Here is a 15,832-nt window from a genome sequence, read left to right as displayed (position 1 = left end):
TTAAAAAGGACAGCGTAATTAATGAAACGATATTGCTCACTGCTGCAGTAAAAATAATAACGCAAGGAGAACGAGACGCAAGGAAGAACTTTGAACGACAAAGACTATAGTGGGTTAATACCTTGCCATCATAGTGGGATATCTAAACTTTATACAAGACCATAAATCACCAACCTCCTTCAGAAGAAAATACTAAATATAGCTGTAAATCCAGTTGTATTTGTAAAAAAATGTATATCCTACAGTACCCTTCTTACATAGTCTTCAAAACTTTAACATTATTTTAATGAAGCAACAGCTTTCTTGGCCGCATCATCCAAATCAGTAGCAGTTTTAATTGGCAACCCAGATTCGGCCAGAAGTTTCCGTGCCTCTTCGGCATTAGTTCCTGCCAAACGTACAACTAAAGGAACCTTAAGCTGTAATGTTTTCGATGCTCCGATGATACCCTTAGCGATAGTGGAACAGTTCACAATACCTCCGAAAACATTCACCAGGATCGCTTTCACATTACTATCAGACGTTAAAATTTGGAACGCTTTTAAAACTTGGTCCTCCTTAACGCCACCTCCTACATCCAGAAAATTGGCCGGGTTTCCGCCGTTTAACTTAATTATATCCATAGTAGCCATCGCCAAACCAGCACCATTCACCAAGCATCCGATATTTCCATCCATTGCAACATAATTAAGATTATTTTTCGCCGCTTCAACTTCCCGGGGGTCCAGCTCTGTGTCGTCTTCTAACTCGAATATGCGTTTTTGGCGGAACTGCGCATTATCATCGAAATTCAACTTTGCATCGACCGAAATCACTTGTCCGTCTGATGTTTCAGCGAGAGGATTAATTTCAATTTGCACTGCATCAACTTTTACAAATAGTTGCCATAATTTTTCAATTTCTCTTGCTGCCTTCTCAACTAGATCCCCTTTGAAGTCGAGAAACTTTGCAATATCCACACATTGTTCACCTGAAACGCCTTTGCTAATATCTATAGGAACTGTTTTGATGAGTTCTGGGGTTTTCTCAGCCACGGCTTCAATATCAACTCCACCAGCTGGTGAGGCGATCAGCACGGGTCCGTTGCTCTGCCGGTCCATCAGAATGCAGAGATATGTTTCACGAATAATATTAACACTCCTAGCTACCATTACTTTTCTCACAGGAATTCCCTCCTTGGGCGTTTGTTTAGTAATCAGACGATGACCAATCATCTTATCCACTAGATCAATGACTTCAGATGGTCTGAAAAATAAAAAAATATAAATTAGAATCACATTTAGAAATATAATATATGCATTAAATATAATGTTAATATAAAATGTTCATCAAGTGTCATCTTAACTTCAGACGCTCTGGTCAATTTAGTTGGTAGTTTTAGAACAATCACCAACCAAGTCATGGAAAATAGAAAAATGTTGTTGCCATTTACCCCATCATTATCAATTTGCTGAAACGTACCCGTATTTCACCTCCCTCCTGGGCTGCCAGAGAAGCCTGTACTGTGCCAGGTGTTTAATCTTGCATTGGACGGCATAACCCGCAATAGAGTTGTCGCCCTTTCTTAATGTGCCTTGAACACTGAATGCCGATGAAGCTCTTCATCTTTAGAACACCCACCATATGACGCAGACATGAATTGATGAATGCTTAAAGCTTTCCAGTAAGAATGGCAATAAACTTGGAGGAGGTGAGGAGATTGCGATGACCAATAAAATTGAAAAATTTCGTAGTGTGTATTGCATCAGTAATTCCGCAGTTCTTGAAAAACTCCGCGTGATTCACGGTTATTTGAAGGATTCCCCGAATATAGCTGTCAAGAATGCGTTCAAAAGTCTTAATGGTATGGAATAGCAACCGGATCGGACGGTAATTTGAACATACTGCTGGACTGCCTTTATTTTTCCATATTTCTTGCCAGTCAGATGGTATTCTGCCTTCCTCAATAACCAAATTAAAGAATTCACTGAGTCACGGTGTTTTTCACTTAACATACGCTCAAAATATTCTCGCCATTTATCCGTCGCAACTCGTCGGTTGGTAAACAAAGTACCGTTCTTGTCATTAACGCAACAGAAGTGTTCGATATCTTGTGTACGTTCGCGTCGGCTATTGACAAGTCGATACAGATCTTTCTCGGTCCATCTGGAAAGAGTCAGCTGCAGATACGAACTATCATGTCCAAATGCTGAATGCATTACTTAAATTCTGTGGAGGAGCGGATGAGCCTAGCTCCTGGCATCAGAGGCACGGGCGTGGTTGACGTTATGGCACAACCTCACTGGCCAGTGGACACGCTACGTGCTTATTTTTACGGTAAAGAAAAGGCAAATCTCTTGCATGCGGCGCAATCTGCCTTGTGGACTGAATTTACTTAACTTGACTAACACTTAACTTAACAGTTTCTATAATATTGTGAGCTATATACATGAATTTTACCTAAATTCCTCATGGCTTCCTTTGATATTCTGGGACTCTCACACTGTCTGGTTCAACCGTGCAGAGGTACACCATTCTACAAATGTGCTCAATGTTGCGGGGAGTTCTCGACGTATTCTCCCATTAACCTAACAGCGGAAACCAATGGTAAAACCTTTATTTTTTTGACGTAGGTAGGATCGTCCGTTATCATGGATACGGCCACAAGCATACTTGGCCCCAGCCGCAAAAGGAGTCGGAACGGCTGGTTTGACGATGAATGTAAGCTAGCAATGGAACGGAAGAATGCCGCATACCGAGTAATGTTGCATTCTCAAAGAACGCGGGCACGCGCAGAGACTTATCACGAACTCCGTCGAGCGGAGAAGCGACTTCACAGACGGAAAAGGGAAGCCTGGGAGAACCAACAAGTCTGTGAACTAGAAAAGTACAGGACATCAGTTGTACCATCTTTTCATCGACTTTAAAGCCGCCTATGATGGCATAGCCAGGGTAAAACTGTACACGGCCATGAGAGAATTCGGTATCCCGACGAAATTAATAAGACTGACTAGGCTGACCCTGACCAATGTGCGAGGCCAGATAAAAGCAGCAGGATCACTCTCAAGACCATTCGACATCAAAAACGGTCTACGACAAGAGGATGCGCTATCATGCGTCCTCTTTAACCTGGCCCTCGAGAAAGTGATCCATGATGCTGAGGTAAATGAAAGAGGTACGATCCTCTTCAAGTCCACCCAACTACTGGCCTAGGCTGACGATATCGACATCATGGGAAGAACCACCCGAGACGTACAAACTGCGTTCATCCAGATCGAGCAGGCGGCAATCGCGGGGAGATCTTGGGCTGCACATCAATGAAGGCAAGACAAAATATATGGTGGCAACGTCAGCACCGAAGATGAATCAACCAACAACATCAAACCGCACTGGTCAAACACGAAGAAGAATAAGGATAGGAGAATACAACTTTGAGACCGCTGACACTTTCTCCTATCTAGGGTCGAAAATCACAATCGATAACAGCTACGATGATGAAATCCGCGCACGGTTGTTGTCAGCCAACAGAACCTATTTCAGCTTACAAAAATTGTTCCGCTCGAAACGTCTCCACATAGAGTCAAATCTCTTACTGTACAAGACTATGATCTTGCCAGTCCTCATGTATTCCTCGGAAACTTGGGTTCTTAGCAAGAAAAATTGCGAACTCTTGGCCGCGTTCGAGAGAAGAATTTTTGGCCCCCTACATGAGGATGGACCATTCCGTAACCTACGCAATGACGAAATCTATGAGCGATACCATGACCGTTCGATTGTGGATAAAATCCGGCTCAATAGATTACGGTGGGCGGGTCACTTAATCCGTATGGATGAGGATAATCCCACCCGGAAAGTCTATAAGGGCAATATCTATGGTAGAAAAAGAAGACGAAGCAGACCCTGCCTAAGATGGAGCGATGGCGTAGATCAGGACGCCAGACAGCTTTTAGGGGTATCGAATTGTGGGCCTCGGCGCAAAACCGGGATGTCTGGCGTTCCTTATTAAAGCAGGCCTAGACCGGATACCGGTTGTTGCGCCGTTGATGATGATGATGAGGTAGGATCGTCCGACCCTGAATGTTTGGCACGTAGTGCTAGTATTATGTAAAATCCAGCGTCTGCCGATATTGTGACAACTCGGAAAAAAATAAACAACTTCCTATGAAAGAATGTCGATATCTCAAAGCGAGAACAGGTATGCCCTTTCCACATACACTCTGCTACAATTCAGAAAACTAACCTGGATATAATACGAAAACCCAGGAGGTGGACTAGATTAAAGTTTTCCATCATGCTTTGGAGATGTAGCGAGATACTTATGTGACGAACGCACGCAATTGTGAACGAGTCGGCTATGACTTCGAAACACATTTATTTTACAACTGTAAAAAGTTGTTTTTCCAAGTCCAGGAAAGGAAGCTAGAGAAACGAAAATAATACTCTTAACAATTGGTGACCCCGACTTCCAATATTAGTCAACAAGAAAAGCCAAAAATACGATATATCATAAAAATTAGATCATTCGAAAGTAAAAAACTTCCACAATTAACAATCGATAATCGGTGAATGGGAAGTGCGATAAAATCAACGAATCAGTAAATAACTCAACTGTCTGCTCGTCTTGCGTCTACCATCTTCCATTTTAATAATTTTCTCATTCGGCAACAAGAACTTCAACTCTAATCCAGCGCACAAACGCGTTGCTTGGTCACCCTGTTAAGATCTTTGATAATATTACAAAAATGATATCACCTTAAAATGTAATATCACATTACCATCACTTAGCATCACCGCGTTACCACATCACCTACCAACGTCGCATTACTGCTTTGTAATGTAATGTCAAATTACAAAGCCTCACCGCTCTTCATAGCACAAGTGTCGAGTACCGAGGTGATGATGACCCCGAACTGATGCTGCTGCCGAACCTCGCTTGTGAATTTATTTTTGTTATGGTTACTTGTTTTCTTAGAACTGTTCTGGGCTGCTTTCGGTTAGAAAAATTATTTCCGATGGAAGTGAATATATGAATACAAATTCTAATTCTAAAATTGACCCATAACGTCATCGTTCGGCTGGTGATATGTTGCTGATACTAGACCAAATATAGGGTTAAGCAAGGCAGCCGAACTCAATATCACGTTTGATTTTTATGATATGCGCAGTTAAAAAATTGTGAGGGTCTTATCTATTGGACTTCACATTTCTTATCTAAGGTGCAATCCTTGTTTATGGTGCATATGTATATCCGTAATTTCTATCAGTTCTGTTCATTTATATTGATATTTATGTAATATGGCTCGTATCGTTTGTTCGATGGTATTAATCTCGTGGATGATTTCATCCCATTTTTGTTACATACCGCATTGCTTTCGGGGTTCATTACACTTTAGTTTATGAGTTTATACCCTTTTTAAGGTTTTGTGCAAAACAAGACCTTATTAGAATCGATTCAATGTCTGTTTGTCACACCCGATTTTGTCGGAAGCAGTTAAGGAAATTGTCACAAAATTTGGTGAGAACATGTGGTTTGTCAATTCCTTTGCATATAGCAAGTGGTGCCATCTTATATTGAGTTCTCCCCATACATGTGAAAGTAGGTTGTAAAATTTTTTTCACAATTTATTGTCATGTGGGGTATCAATTCAACGGACGCTGCCTCACCTCTGCCCTGGGAGTAGTGTGACCGAAGGTAGCAACAGGCGGTAATGGCTCCATTTATATATAATCGCAAGCACAACATTACTGCGAATTATATTGAAGTGAAATCCGTCGTAAGTTCAGACCTAAACCAGGCTGAAGTGAATTTTTTGTTCAGGATGCTGGGAGTCCTGAGTGAGGAGATATGTGATCTGATGAGTTGCCACTGCTCCCACACAAGATAAACACAAAACCTTTACACCCGAAACGTTCAACTTTCAGCAGGGTAGGTAGGTAAGTATCAATGGCCGCTCCGAGGAGCCCAATTAGCGCTGTGGTGCGCCGTTTTGTTGCCACAAACTGGAGCAGAGAGGCAGAGTCCAGCCGGCTGAGATCTTCATCACCAGCCCGTAGCATTCACTGAGGAAAGCAGCTCTCCCACCCTGCAACTCTCTAAGGCTCCCAAAGAATGGTTTACTCAGTATCCGTAGCCTGACTCTAGCTAGAACTGGGCAATCGCACAGCTCCGCAGCTTCGGAAATGCGAATTGTAGGGTATTCCGAGCCTGACGGCATGACCACGGTAACCTTGTACGCATTTGCACGCGTCTGGCACCGGAGCTGTCGTGATCGGGTTTTGTTATAAGCGGGCCAAATCCTCCTTGATTTGGTCAGAATGACTATATTATCCTTGGGGCTCGGGTCATGCTCCAGTCATCGACAGACTTCCAGTATCGTTAGTACTGCATGTAAATAGCAATAAGAGATAATACTGCATGTATATAAAAACAAAACTGCATGTATATAACAATAATTTTGTGCTTGAAAATATTTAAAATACTGTGTAAACACAAAACCTTATTAAAATCGGTTTACTGTCTGTCTGTCCGTCACGCGCACTGTTCTTGGAGACGGTTAAAGCGATTGACACCAAATTTGGTACAAAGGTGGGAACTGTGAACGCTCACACATACAGTGAGTTACATCCTTTTATGTTGAATTTAAGAGATATATATGCATATATGCAAAAGGGGGGTGAAAATTTGTTTTTCGTCAAATATAGTCATGTCGGGTATCAAATTAAAGGTCTCGGTTAGTACTTTTCAAAGCCGGTATTAGATTTGATATTTGTTGGAAAGGCGGCGAGTGCGAGGGATTGAGAGTCATCATTTCTTTAAGGGGGCAATTCTCAGAAACTACCCAACCCAAAAATCTGAAAAAAAAATCAGGAGGCTGCCACTATATGGTGTCGGGGCTTCGAAATACCTTCCATACCGATATCTGTTCAAGTAAAGTTAATAATAGTATATTACTATAATTTTTTGTAATTGGCTAGAAACCCCTTTAACTAAAATAGTCCATTTTTTTGTAAACCACAATTTTTAGGTACGCCGGAGCATAGGCTAGGTTTTTACAATCAATACTCGATAGATGTAATAATTAGACTTTATTAATTTTAATGAATGAGTTTAAATTAATTAAAAACTGCACCGCATGATAACCGACTATCCAAACGTTAGAGGCAGAAGAGAATGATATCGCTTCATGTGTTTCTTTCTGCCCCTAACTCATGGCACACTTTCCTCGCTAGTCTTCCACTCCCGTGGCGAGCTCTACAAAGTGGAAAGTTCCGCGCCATCTATTTGTTCGCATTCGCAACATTCGAAATAAATTTCGAATGCTGCGAATCCTGCCGCGCCACATCACTCCGCCCCCAGATGAAACCTAGGGTCTAAGCAAGAATCTTCTGAAGCCCCCGTTGTTTCTCTAAAAGTTTTGCGAATTCAAATTTTCCGCCTTTTTCCAAGATTATTTTCATCTGATGCATTTTCAAAAAAACATTGCAATTGTCATCAGAAATAAATTTTTTTCAATTTTTTGAATTACATTTTCGTTTTTTATTCAGTTTTTTTTTTCAATTTTTCTCTATGGATTTCAGTAACAAAAAAGTAGGTTCCTCGAGTAGCGTCCTCACGTGTGTATCATTTGTTATCCAGTTGGGATTGTGAATTTTGTAAAAAGTGTGCAATATATGAAGGGTCGGAGGGTGTTTAGCATCAAAAGGGCTGCTAACCACCCTCCCGCCAGTAGTTGAAGCCGCCCCAAGTTAAAACTTGTCAACAAAATTACTGGATAAGGATTTCAATTTCAAGAACGTGCTTTCTTATTTGCGTCGCCAATCTGTCGCCCTTCCACACGGATCCTAAATATTTCTCTCTCAATATCTCTCTGGACGAAATCAAAGCAATCGATGCAGCAAGGCAGAACCGGGAAACCAATTAAATTCAAACATATTTCGTAACAGTTTCAAAACATCCTTTGTTTCATATAAAAATTGATAAATCGGAAATGAATTATATTAAAAACCAACAAGAAAGAAAAAATAATTGTATCAGGCTGAGAGAGAGGTCGTCACGCGAGCTGACAAACGTTAAATACTACACAGAGACAAGCATAATGCACTTATTAATCGAATGTTTTTGCCGTCACTGCGGTGCCAATTTCTCAACTGTCGCAGTCGTCATTGTTCGTCCCTCATAGCCTTACGCGCTCGCCATTCGATTTCGTACAGTTTTCAAAAATTCTCAGAAGCTATCCGCCCCCGTCTTTCGGGCTGGGCTTGCCCTAAACTTTCACCGTCAATCTAAAACTTATCGTCAATTTTCAAACAAGATCGGGGGACTCATTGTTGCTTTTTTATAGCGCAGAGAGTTCGGATTTCACTTCAATCTGTTCGAATTTATCTAACATTTTCCGTGTTGATCTGATTGCATTTGTCCTTCGGACAATTTTGTATTAGATTTGACAATTTTGTATTAAATTAACCGATGTTAATGAAAAGGATAGAAAAAAGGGAAGAGCAGCTTGTCTTTATGATTGCTAAAAGTAATCATCCTTTGCGATTAGTAGAAGAAATTCGTCGAAATGCTATATCCTGGGTACTAGAAAATTTTAGATGCTAGAAATGGTCAGAGAATAAATCTCCAAAGGATTAGCTGAACGGGATTTATGAACATCCATAAGTAACATAAGTAAGTAATTACAGCTCCTTAAGTAAATAGGAAAACAATTATGCTTCGTGATGTTAGGATATTTTGAATTCCTTGAAAAACACACAAGCTTGAACTTGTCGGAAGTTTTAAAAAAAAATATTTGCAATGGTATATTACAGATACCATCACTGCGGTAGTTAGCGATAACGCAATTAATATCCTAGGAGCTGTTCGTTTAGGAAGGTGGCGCCCAATCAGTTGTTTTGTATATACCTTGAATTTATTGGCTCAGGCCGGTATAGCAATTTTAGCAAAAATATCTACAACAATTGGCAAAGTTAAAAAATATAGCAGAATACTTTCACAAAAGCGTTCAAAAGTTGAAGGAGATGCAGAAAAAGTAAATTTTCAGCAAATCGTACTGAAGCACGGACGATCAGAAGGTAGTAGAGCTCCCAGGGTGAAACGTGGATTGGTACCCACTATGGAGCATAAAAACTGGGAAACGCCTGCTGAATCAACACCAACAGATCTAAACCCTATCTCCACCTCCACGTGGCGATCTCTGGGAGTTCTTTCTTAATGAAAAACTGCAGACGGAGAAGGATGAAGGCGAGTCTCCCGCACCTAAAAACGGGACAAAATGTATCAATTGGTCCTCCAGGTTGGTGGTCGGGTAGGAGTGACAACCCTGTGTGATGAACGATGAACCCGCCAACGACAACGGAATAACGATTTGGGCATTTTCTCATGGAACGTGCGCTCCCTGTAGGAGCAGCTAGCCGATACCCTGCCCCAATATAGCGCTGATGTAACAGCATTGCAAGAGATGCGCTAGACAGGGAACGGTTTCCTAGAGAAGAGCCACTACACCATATATTATAGCGCCCATCCAGTAAACCTAGTGCTCGGAGGTTTCTTAGTCAGCCAAAAAATGAAACCTGCTGTTATCGGCTTTGAAAATATAAGCGAAAGGCTATGCACTCTACGTTTGCGAAGCAAATTTAGAAATATAAGCCTCATAAACGTTCTCACCCCTAGAGAGGAAACTGCAGAGTCGGAGAAGGATACCTTCTACGAGGCAGTTGGACCCTCGAAACCTGCCCCAAGTGTGATATCAAAATTAGAGAAGAATGCGAATGACCTCCAAAAAATTGTCGTCATTAGTTTTCATTAGCTGCAACTACTAATTTCAACCAGAAATTTAGATAATAAGCCGTTTCGAAAGGAGTTCTAGCTTGCTTACTGCAACTGCAACAGCCAAAAAAGTCAAGCAAATATAGTGTAAACATCAAATTGCTAGATTTTAAAATATGCCAATCTTAACGCTATATAATTTTAGCAGGTTAGATTGACTATCCTAAGCTTGCTAGAATATGAAAGGACATGAATTGCTTATTATTTACAAGGAATCAACCAAAGGCTCACGCTTACGACATTCACAATTAATGGCCGTGCATTCTACACAATGCGGACCAAAGCAATAAAAAGTGGATATTACTTTAGCGATAAATAATATAAGATAATATCGTCTGGTCTTTTTTTTGTAATGAAAGGTCATGTTAGTGATATAACACTCAAATATCATTTTTTTTATGTGATGTAATATCACATTACCTACCCCACTTCGTGCACCTCTAACAAGCAGCAAATATCAGCGATGTCGACATCGCTGTCGTTTTCTTAGTCCCAGCCGCCAGCTAAAGACACAAATAAAATTTGCGCTAGACATATCAAAGTTCATTGTTCAAAGAAAATTGAAATTGACGTCGATATATTACAGAAAAAAATAATAATAATAAAAAGGAAAGCTGACAAAGAACGGCGCAAGAGCTCTTTTCCTTCACTCTGTCGAGCCCTTGTTCCTTTTGTGTGTTGTTTGCCGGTTTGAATTGGATCGCCTCGCGTGAAATGTCAACAAGCAAAACCGTGGCAGGGTCCTCAATAACTATCGTGGCAATACGATTGCCAACGCTTTGGAGAAAGAACACGGCAGCATGGTTCCGCCAGCTCGAGACACAATTTGCTCTAGTCGGTGTCACAATGGACGCTTCAAGGTTTAACTACGCGCTCCTCGGGCTGGATGAGGACTGTTCCTACAAGAGGCTGAACGGCCAGCTCATAGAACGCGTGTCAGTAAGTGAGACAGACAATCACTTGCTGGCGGAGCTTACACATAATGACAATGCGCTCAGCCAGCTGACAGCGAAATGAAACGTTTGGGTGATGGCAAAGTCGGCACCTAGCTGCTAGAGTCTTTGGTGCTACGGAAACTTCTCGAGAGCACACAGGATATCCTGCGGTCTCTAGACACGTTGGCCGCCATCGGAGACAAAATCGACGATGCCCACGCGTGACCCCTGGTTGATGGGGTGCATCGTGACAAGTCAAGCCAAGTGACTCAACTGCAGCAGACTGTGGCAGCTGCGTTAGCTAAAGCCACCGTTTTTAAATTGATAGAGGCATATGGTGCTCTGCATTCGAGAGGTACGACTAGATCGGGGTCTAGTTCCGCCTCTCGAAAAGGGCGATCGGGAACTAAGTCGTCGGAATTTTCATCAAGTACTAGCACATGCTGGTACCACCGTATGTTTGCCGATGTACACAACATATCCCTCATCGATCTAAAACCTTCCTTATCAGAAAAATCAACCTGCCCGTCCAACACTCTTTCCGTCGTTTTTGAAGACGTTGCCGATGTACACACACACTGCTTCAAAAATATGGCAACATCACAAAAGAACGTAGTCTCTCTCGACGAATTAAGCATGATTTTCAGTACCACATCAACAATACTGGCTCCCCTATTCTTTCTTAGTTGCGCCATTAGTACGATAGAAACTCGCAATTGCGCGAAAAGATTCGAAGAACTTCTTAAGCAGAGTATTTGCAGGTCTTCAGACAGCTGTTGCTCTTCACCAATTCACATGGTCCCCAAACCCAATGGCGAATGTAGCCTTGGTGGTGATTACCGACGTCTAAAAGCCCAGACAATTCCAACTCGATTATCCATTCCACTCATCCACGATTTTGCGCACTCTATCACAGAACTAAATCAAATCATTCCGAAAATGGCACACCTTTCGCACTCTTCGAGTCCACTCTGTGCTATGAAATTTTCTTCCGTATATTTGGATGATGTTTTGAATCTGAATATTTAAAGCATCTAAGTGCATTTTTCAACTCCTTGAAGTCAGTCATGGTTGTCAAAGCAAATTTGTACAACCGCAGGTGAGATTCCTCGATCACCTGATAAACCCTGAAGGCATTCAACCGCACCCAGTCAAAGTGCAATCGATTTCGAACTTCACAGTTAAAATTCTGAGAAGGTTCTTGGACAAGTTAAATTTCTACCTTCGTTTCTCGCCTAATGCCGCCTACCTCAATCTGATTCTTAACGCCTACTTATCTGTGCGAAAGACCAAAGACTTTCACCTGATTGCCCAATCAAAAGAAACTATCCACGCGTTTGACACTACCAAGCAACCGCTGGTGGAATTTACATTTCTGACACTACCAAGCAACCGCTGGTGGAATTTACATTTCTGACACTCCCCCAGCAAGACCATTTTGCTGTCCTTCAACAAAAAGTTAACCAAATCTGGTAGTCGTTGAGCTTCTACTCATAACGACAGAACCCCGCTCAACCGAACTGCAGCACTTACGATTGTGAGAGCCACGTACCTCGTAATTAAATGCTTCCAATATTTCCTTGAAGGCATACTGGGCAGACTGTTCACGGCCCATAAGCCAGTTTTGCTTCGAAACAGAAGTTGGACAAAGCGTCTGCTCACCAATTTTGACAGCCTAGCTTTATCAGCTAGTTCACTTCCGACATTCTGGAAAAGATAACGTAGTTGCTGACACTTTGTCACATGTTGCAGAGGTCGCGATCCTCGGCACCATTTTCCGGCAAACGCAGAGGCGCAAAAGGATGACCAAGTTCCTTAGAACCTAAGGACCAACTCCTACCCTCGGCTTAAGGTCCAGTATTTATGCGAGACCTCAGACAAAGGATAAAGACGATATATTTCGGCAGATTTCCGTAAGGAAATATTTCACGCCGTTCACGATTTAGCACACCCAGGTATCCGGGCAATGAAGCAATTAGCCACCGCGAAATATTTCTGGTCTCCGGACTGCCAGTCGCGAGGAATTCATTGCAAGTCCTGCGGAGCTAGTATACGGGAGAACCTGAAACACCCCGCCCCCCCCCCCTGACAAAAGCAAACAAACAATTTTATGACAGTTAAAAAATGTTTTTCGGGGAAAGGGTATATGCATAACTTAAATATTACTCTAACACTTGGAAGCTTTAAAAATTCAGACTATAACCTTACCCGCCGCATTTTTACCAATCTAATATATAAATTCTCATCTTATATATAAAATCCTCATGTCACAATGTTAGTTACCATACTCCTCCAAACGGCTTGACCGATTCTTTTGAAATTTTATCTGCATATTCAGTAGGTCTGAGAATCGCCTACTATCTATTTTTCATACCCCTTATTTTTCACTCTATTTCGAATTTCCCTGTTAAAATTTCCCTGAGCTTAAATTTTGTTATTTATAAAAATAAATATTTGTTTTTGCTATTATAGTTTATTCCTGATATATACTCAGTGTTACCAGTGCTAGGTTTTTAAAATTTTCCGCGCTTTTACTGGATCAACACTCATTTGCCAAACTATACCGGTGTCACTTCCCAGTAAACAGCACGGAGTAGGGATGAGACCGAAGCCGATCTCCTGTTTCTCTCATACAATAAGACTTCTCTCACTCCCTGCACAGTTTTCGGCCATCATTATTGTTTATGCATCAAGTGTAGTAGTAACGTTTACAATTATCATTTTGCTATCTCACTATACCTCTCATATTAACTATTAATTATTCCTATTTTATTAATAATAATAAAATTATTAATTTTGAGTGTATTTTGCACGATTAGTGATTTACATAACCTCAAAAGCACTCAACACGTACAAACACTTCCCGCCATTCCACGTTCAACATACGCTGATCAACGCTTGCTTAAACCCATCTTCATTGTGGCATAATGTTGAAAAAGTACAGCTGAAAGTAAATATGCGCGTTCAAATGCTTCAAGGTCCATCCGCTCAAACATTCTCAAAACAACTCTTAGATATCGGTGATGGAAAAGTTGCTATAGACGGATGGATGCATAAAATTAGCGACCGATTTCTGCACAATCGTTGATTCGGAAGATACTCTCATTGAACAAATATTTCCCGATGTACACACACAGTACATACATCATGAGTGGCTTGCAGATAGAGCAATTTTAGCGACAAAAAATGTAGACGTTGACAATTTAAATCTGAAGATACAACAGTTGTTGCCAGGGAACTTGCTATCATACAAATGTATTGATAAAGTTTGCGATGCCAGCGAAGCTGTAAATTTCCCACAGAATTTTTGAACTCACTGGATTTGCCAGGACGTTATCGAAGCCAGCATTTTAAATGGCAAGTTCCAAAGTGAAAATATATTAATACCACGGATTCCTATTATACCTACAGATGTGCCAATTCAATTCAAACGTATTCAGTTTCCGATTAGATTGGCATTTGCAATGACTATCAACAAATCCCAAGGCCAAACGATGTCTGTTTGTGGCTTAGATTTGAGCACACCATGTTTTTCTCACGGACAGTTATACGTAACCATCCAGTTTGTTTGTGTTAGCTAAAGATGGGCTAACAAAAAGTATAGCTCACGCTATAGCATTAAGAAATTGACATTGTTTGTTAGTGTTACTGTCGTAATTAATTAATGATATATCATTTTAAGGAAAACAAATTATAATAACTTAAAAATAATAGTGTTTGGCGTTTGTTACTTTTATTTTCCCTCATCGTTCACAGCGCTCCATGTCTATTTCACGCATATACCACATCCTTACACACTTTCAATAAGTTAGTTATTTTTTGTCTACACTAGAAATTATCTAGAAATAATTTATTTGGCAAAACAACGTCTGCCGAGTCATCTAGTTTTATTATAAAACGAAAGAATTGAGGAGTCAAAACTGAGTACTCACTTCTTTGTGATGTGAACTCCGCCTTTGAATCCATTGTCGAAGTGTCCCTTCCCGCGACCGCCAGCAAGAATTTGCGCTTTGACTACATATTCTGGAACGTCTGTGAAATGGAGAGGAAAAGGGTTAACATTTACATCTTTCATTTGTTTTCAGAGATAGCATAAGCTTCTGTGCGTCCCCGTAGATTCCACTGATGTTCCGCCGACGGTGCTTTCACTCTGAATTTCAATCATGAAAATGATAAGCTTGTTCGCTACGCTTTTGCGGGTGTCGAACACAGGACAAATCAGTAAACATGGTAATCAGTGAGAAATGTAAAGCGTTAGATAACGCGGCAATCGGATCATCGTGATAATCGGACATCCGAGATTCCTGCTTCACCGAAGCAGGCATTTGAGTCTTCGCGACATATTTTTAGCAAGCGCAATGCTAAAGTCCATCCTTGATTGAGGTTAACGAATGCAAATTGCACAAGATGTGATGCGGCCGGAATGATTTATTGCTCGCAGCCATGTCTTTCACTTAATCTTCACGGGAGACAAAATGGGCTCGCCCAGTGTTGTATAATACTCTGAAGAATTGACCAAGAAGCCTCACCGAATCCCTGCAACTTATCAGCGTCCTTTTTGCTCTCCAGCACTTTGAAGGCTTGAATCGACACTCCATTCTCCTGCAGCAGCTCCTTACTCTGATACTCCAAAAGGTTCAGGTAGCGAACCTGAGATCGGAGGGCCTGTAAAACGAGATCGCCTTTGAATCTACTCCTACTGAGGTGAAGGAAACGATATTACCGTCTGATAAGTGAACCTCGCCAATCGACTGCAAAGCATTTTGACGAATTTAGAATCTTCTCACGCTTCCTTCTATTGAGTGCGGCAGCGGGGATAGTTGTGAGACTATTACTCCACAATTTGACACGTCAAGATGCTGGAGATAATCCACCAGAAATTCCGAATAACAACTCTCCAGTAAGGCACTCTGGTCCGACGTGCAATTCGACTGATACATAAATCTTCAATATTGTCTGTCGAGCCCGCCAGCTGATAATGGGATACCCCTCCCGACGCAGATGACATATCAAGTATATAAAGTAAATAATGATAACAACTCAAAACAAAGAAAAAAACCAGGATGGTTTTCCGCCATCGAAACTGTAA

The 15,832-nt window shown here is 41.3% G+C and overlaps 1 protein-coding gene across 1 annotated transcript; it reads right to left on the bottom strand.

The window, feature by feature from the left end:
- Positions 1-199: 199 nt before the first annotated feature.
- On the bottom strand, positions 200-15,721 carry LOC119653233 (succinate--CoA ligase [GDP-forming] subunit beta, mitochondrial). Its single transcript, XM_038057822.1, has 4 exons — positions 15,467-15,721; positions 15,273-15,408; positions 14,676-14,775; positions 200-1,245 (listed from the first exon to the last, which is right to left on the bottom strand). The coding sequence occupies exons 1-4, from the start codon at positions 15,503-15,505 to the stop codon at positions 279-281; spliced, it is 1,242 nt and encodes a 413-aa protein (XP_037913750.1). The 5' UTR covers positions 15,506-15,721; the 3' UTR covers positions 200-278.
- Positions 15,722-15,832: the final 111 nt, after the last annotated feature.

The sequence above is a fragment of the Hermetia illucens genome, chromosome 3, assembly GCF_905115235.1.
Source record: "Hermetia illucens chromosome 3, iHerIll2.2.curated.20191125, whole genome shotgun sequence".
In the NCBI taxonomy this organism is placed as follows: Eukaryota; Metazoa; Arthropoda; class Insecta; order Diptera; family Stratiomyidae; genus Hermetia; species Hermetia illucens.
The sequence above is the reverse complement of the archived record's forward strand: the minus strand, read 5'-3'. Positions and strand labels throughout refer to the sequence as shown.

Excerpts from the sequence above, each read along its gene's own strand:
- LOC119653233 (XM_038057822.1), bottom strand. The coding sequence starts at position 15,505 with ATGCTTTGCAGTCGATTGGCGAGGTTCACTTATCAGACG. Across the intron at positions 14,776-15,272 it reads TGATAAGTTGCAGGGATTCG|ACGTTCCAGAATATGTAGTC; the intron begins GTGAGGCTTCTT and ends TCCATTTCACAG. Across the intron at positions 1,246-14,675 it reads GGAGTTCACATCACAAAGAA|ACCATCTGAAGTCATTGATC; the intron begins GTGAGTACTCAG and ends TTTATTTTTCAG.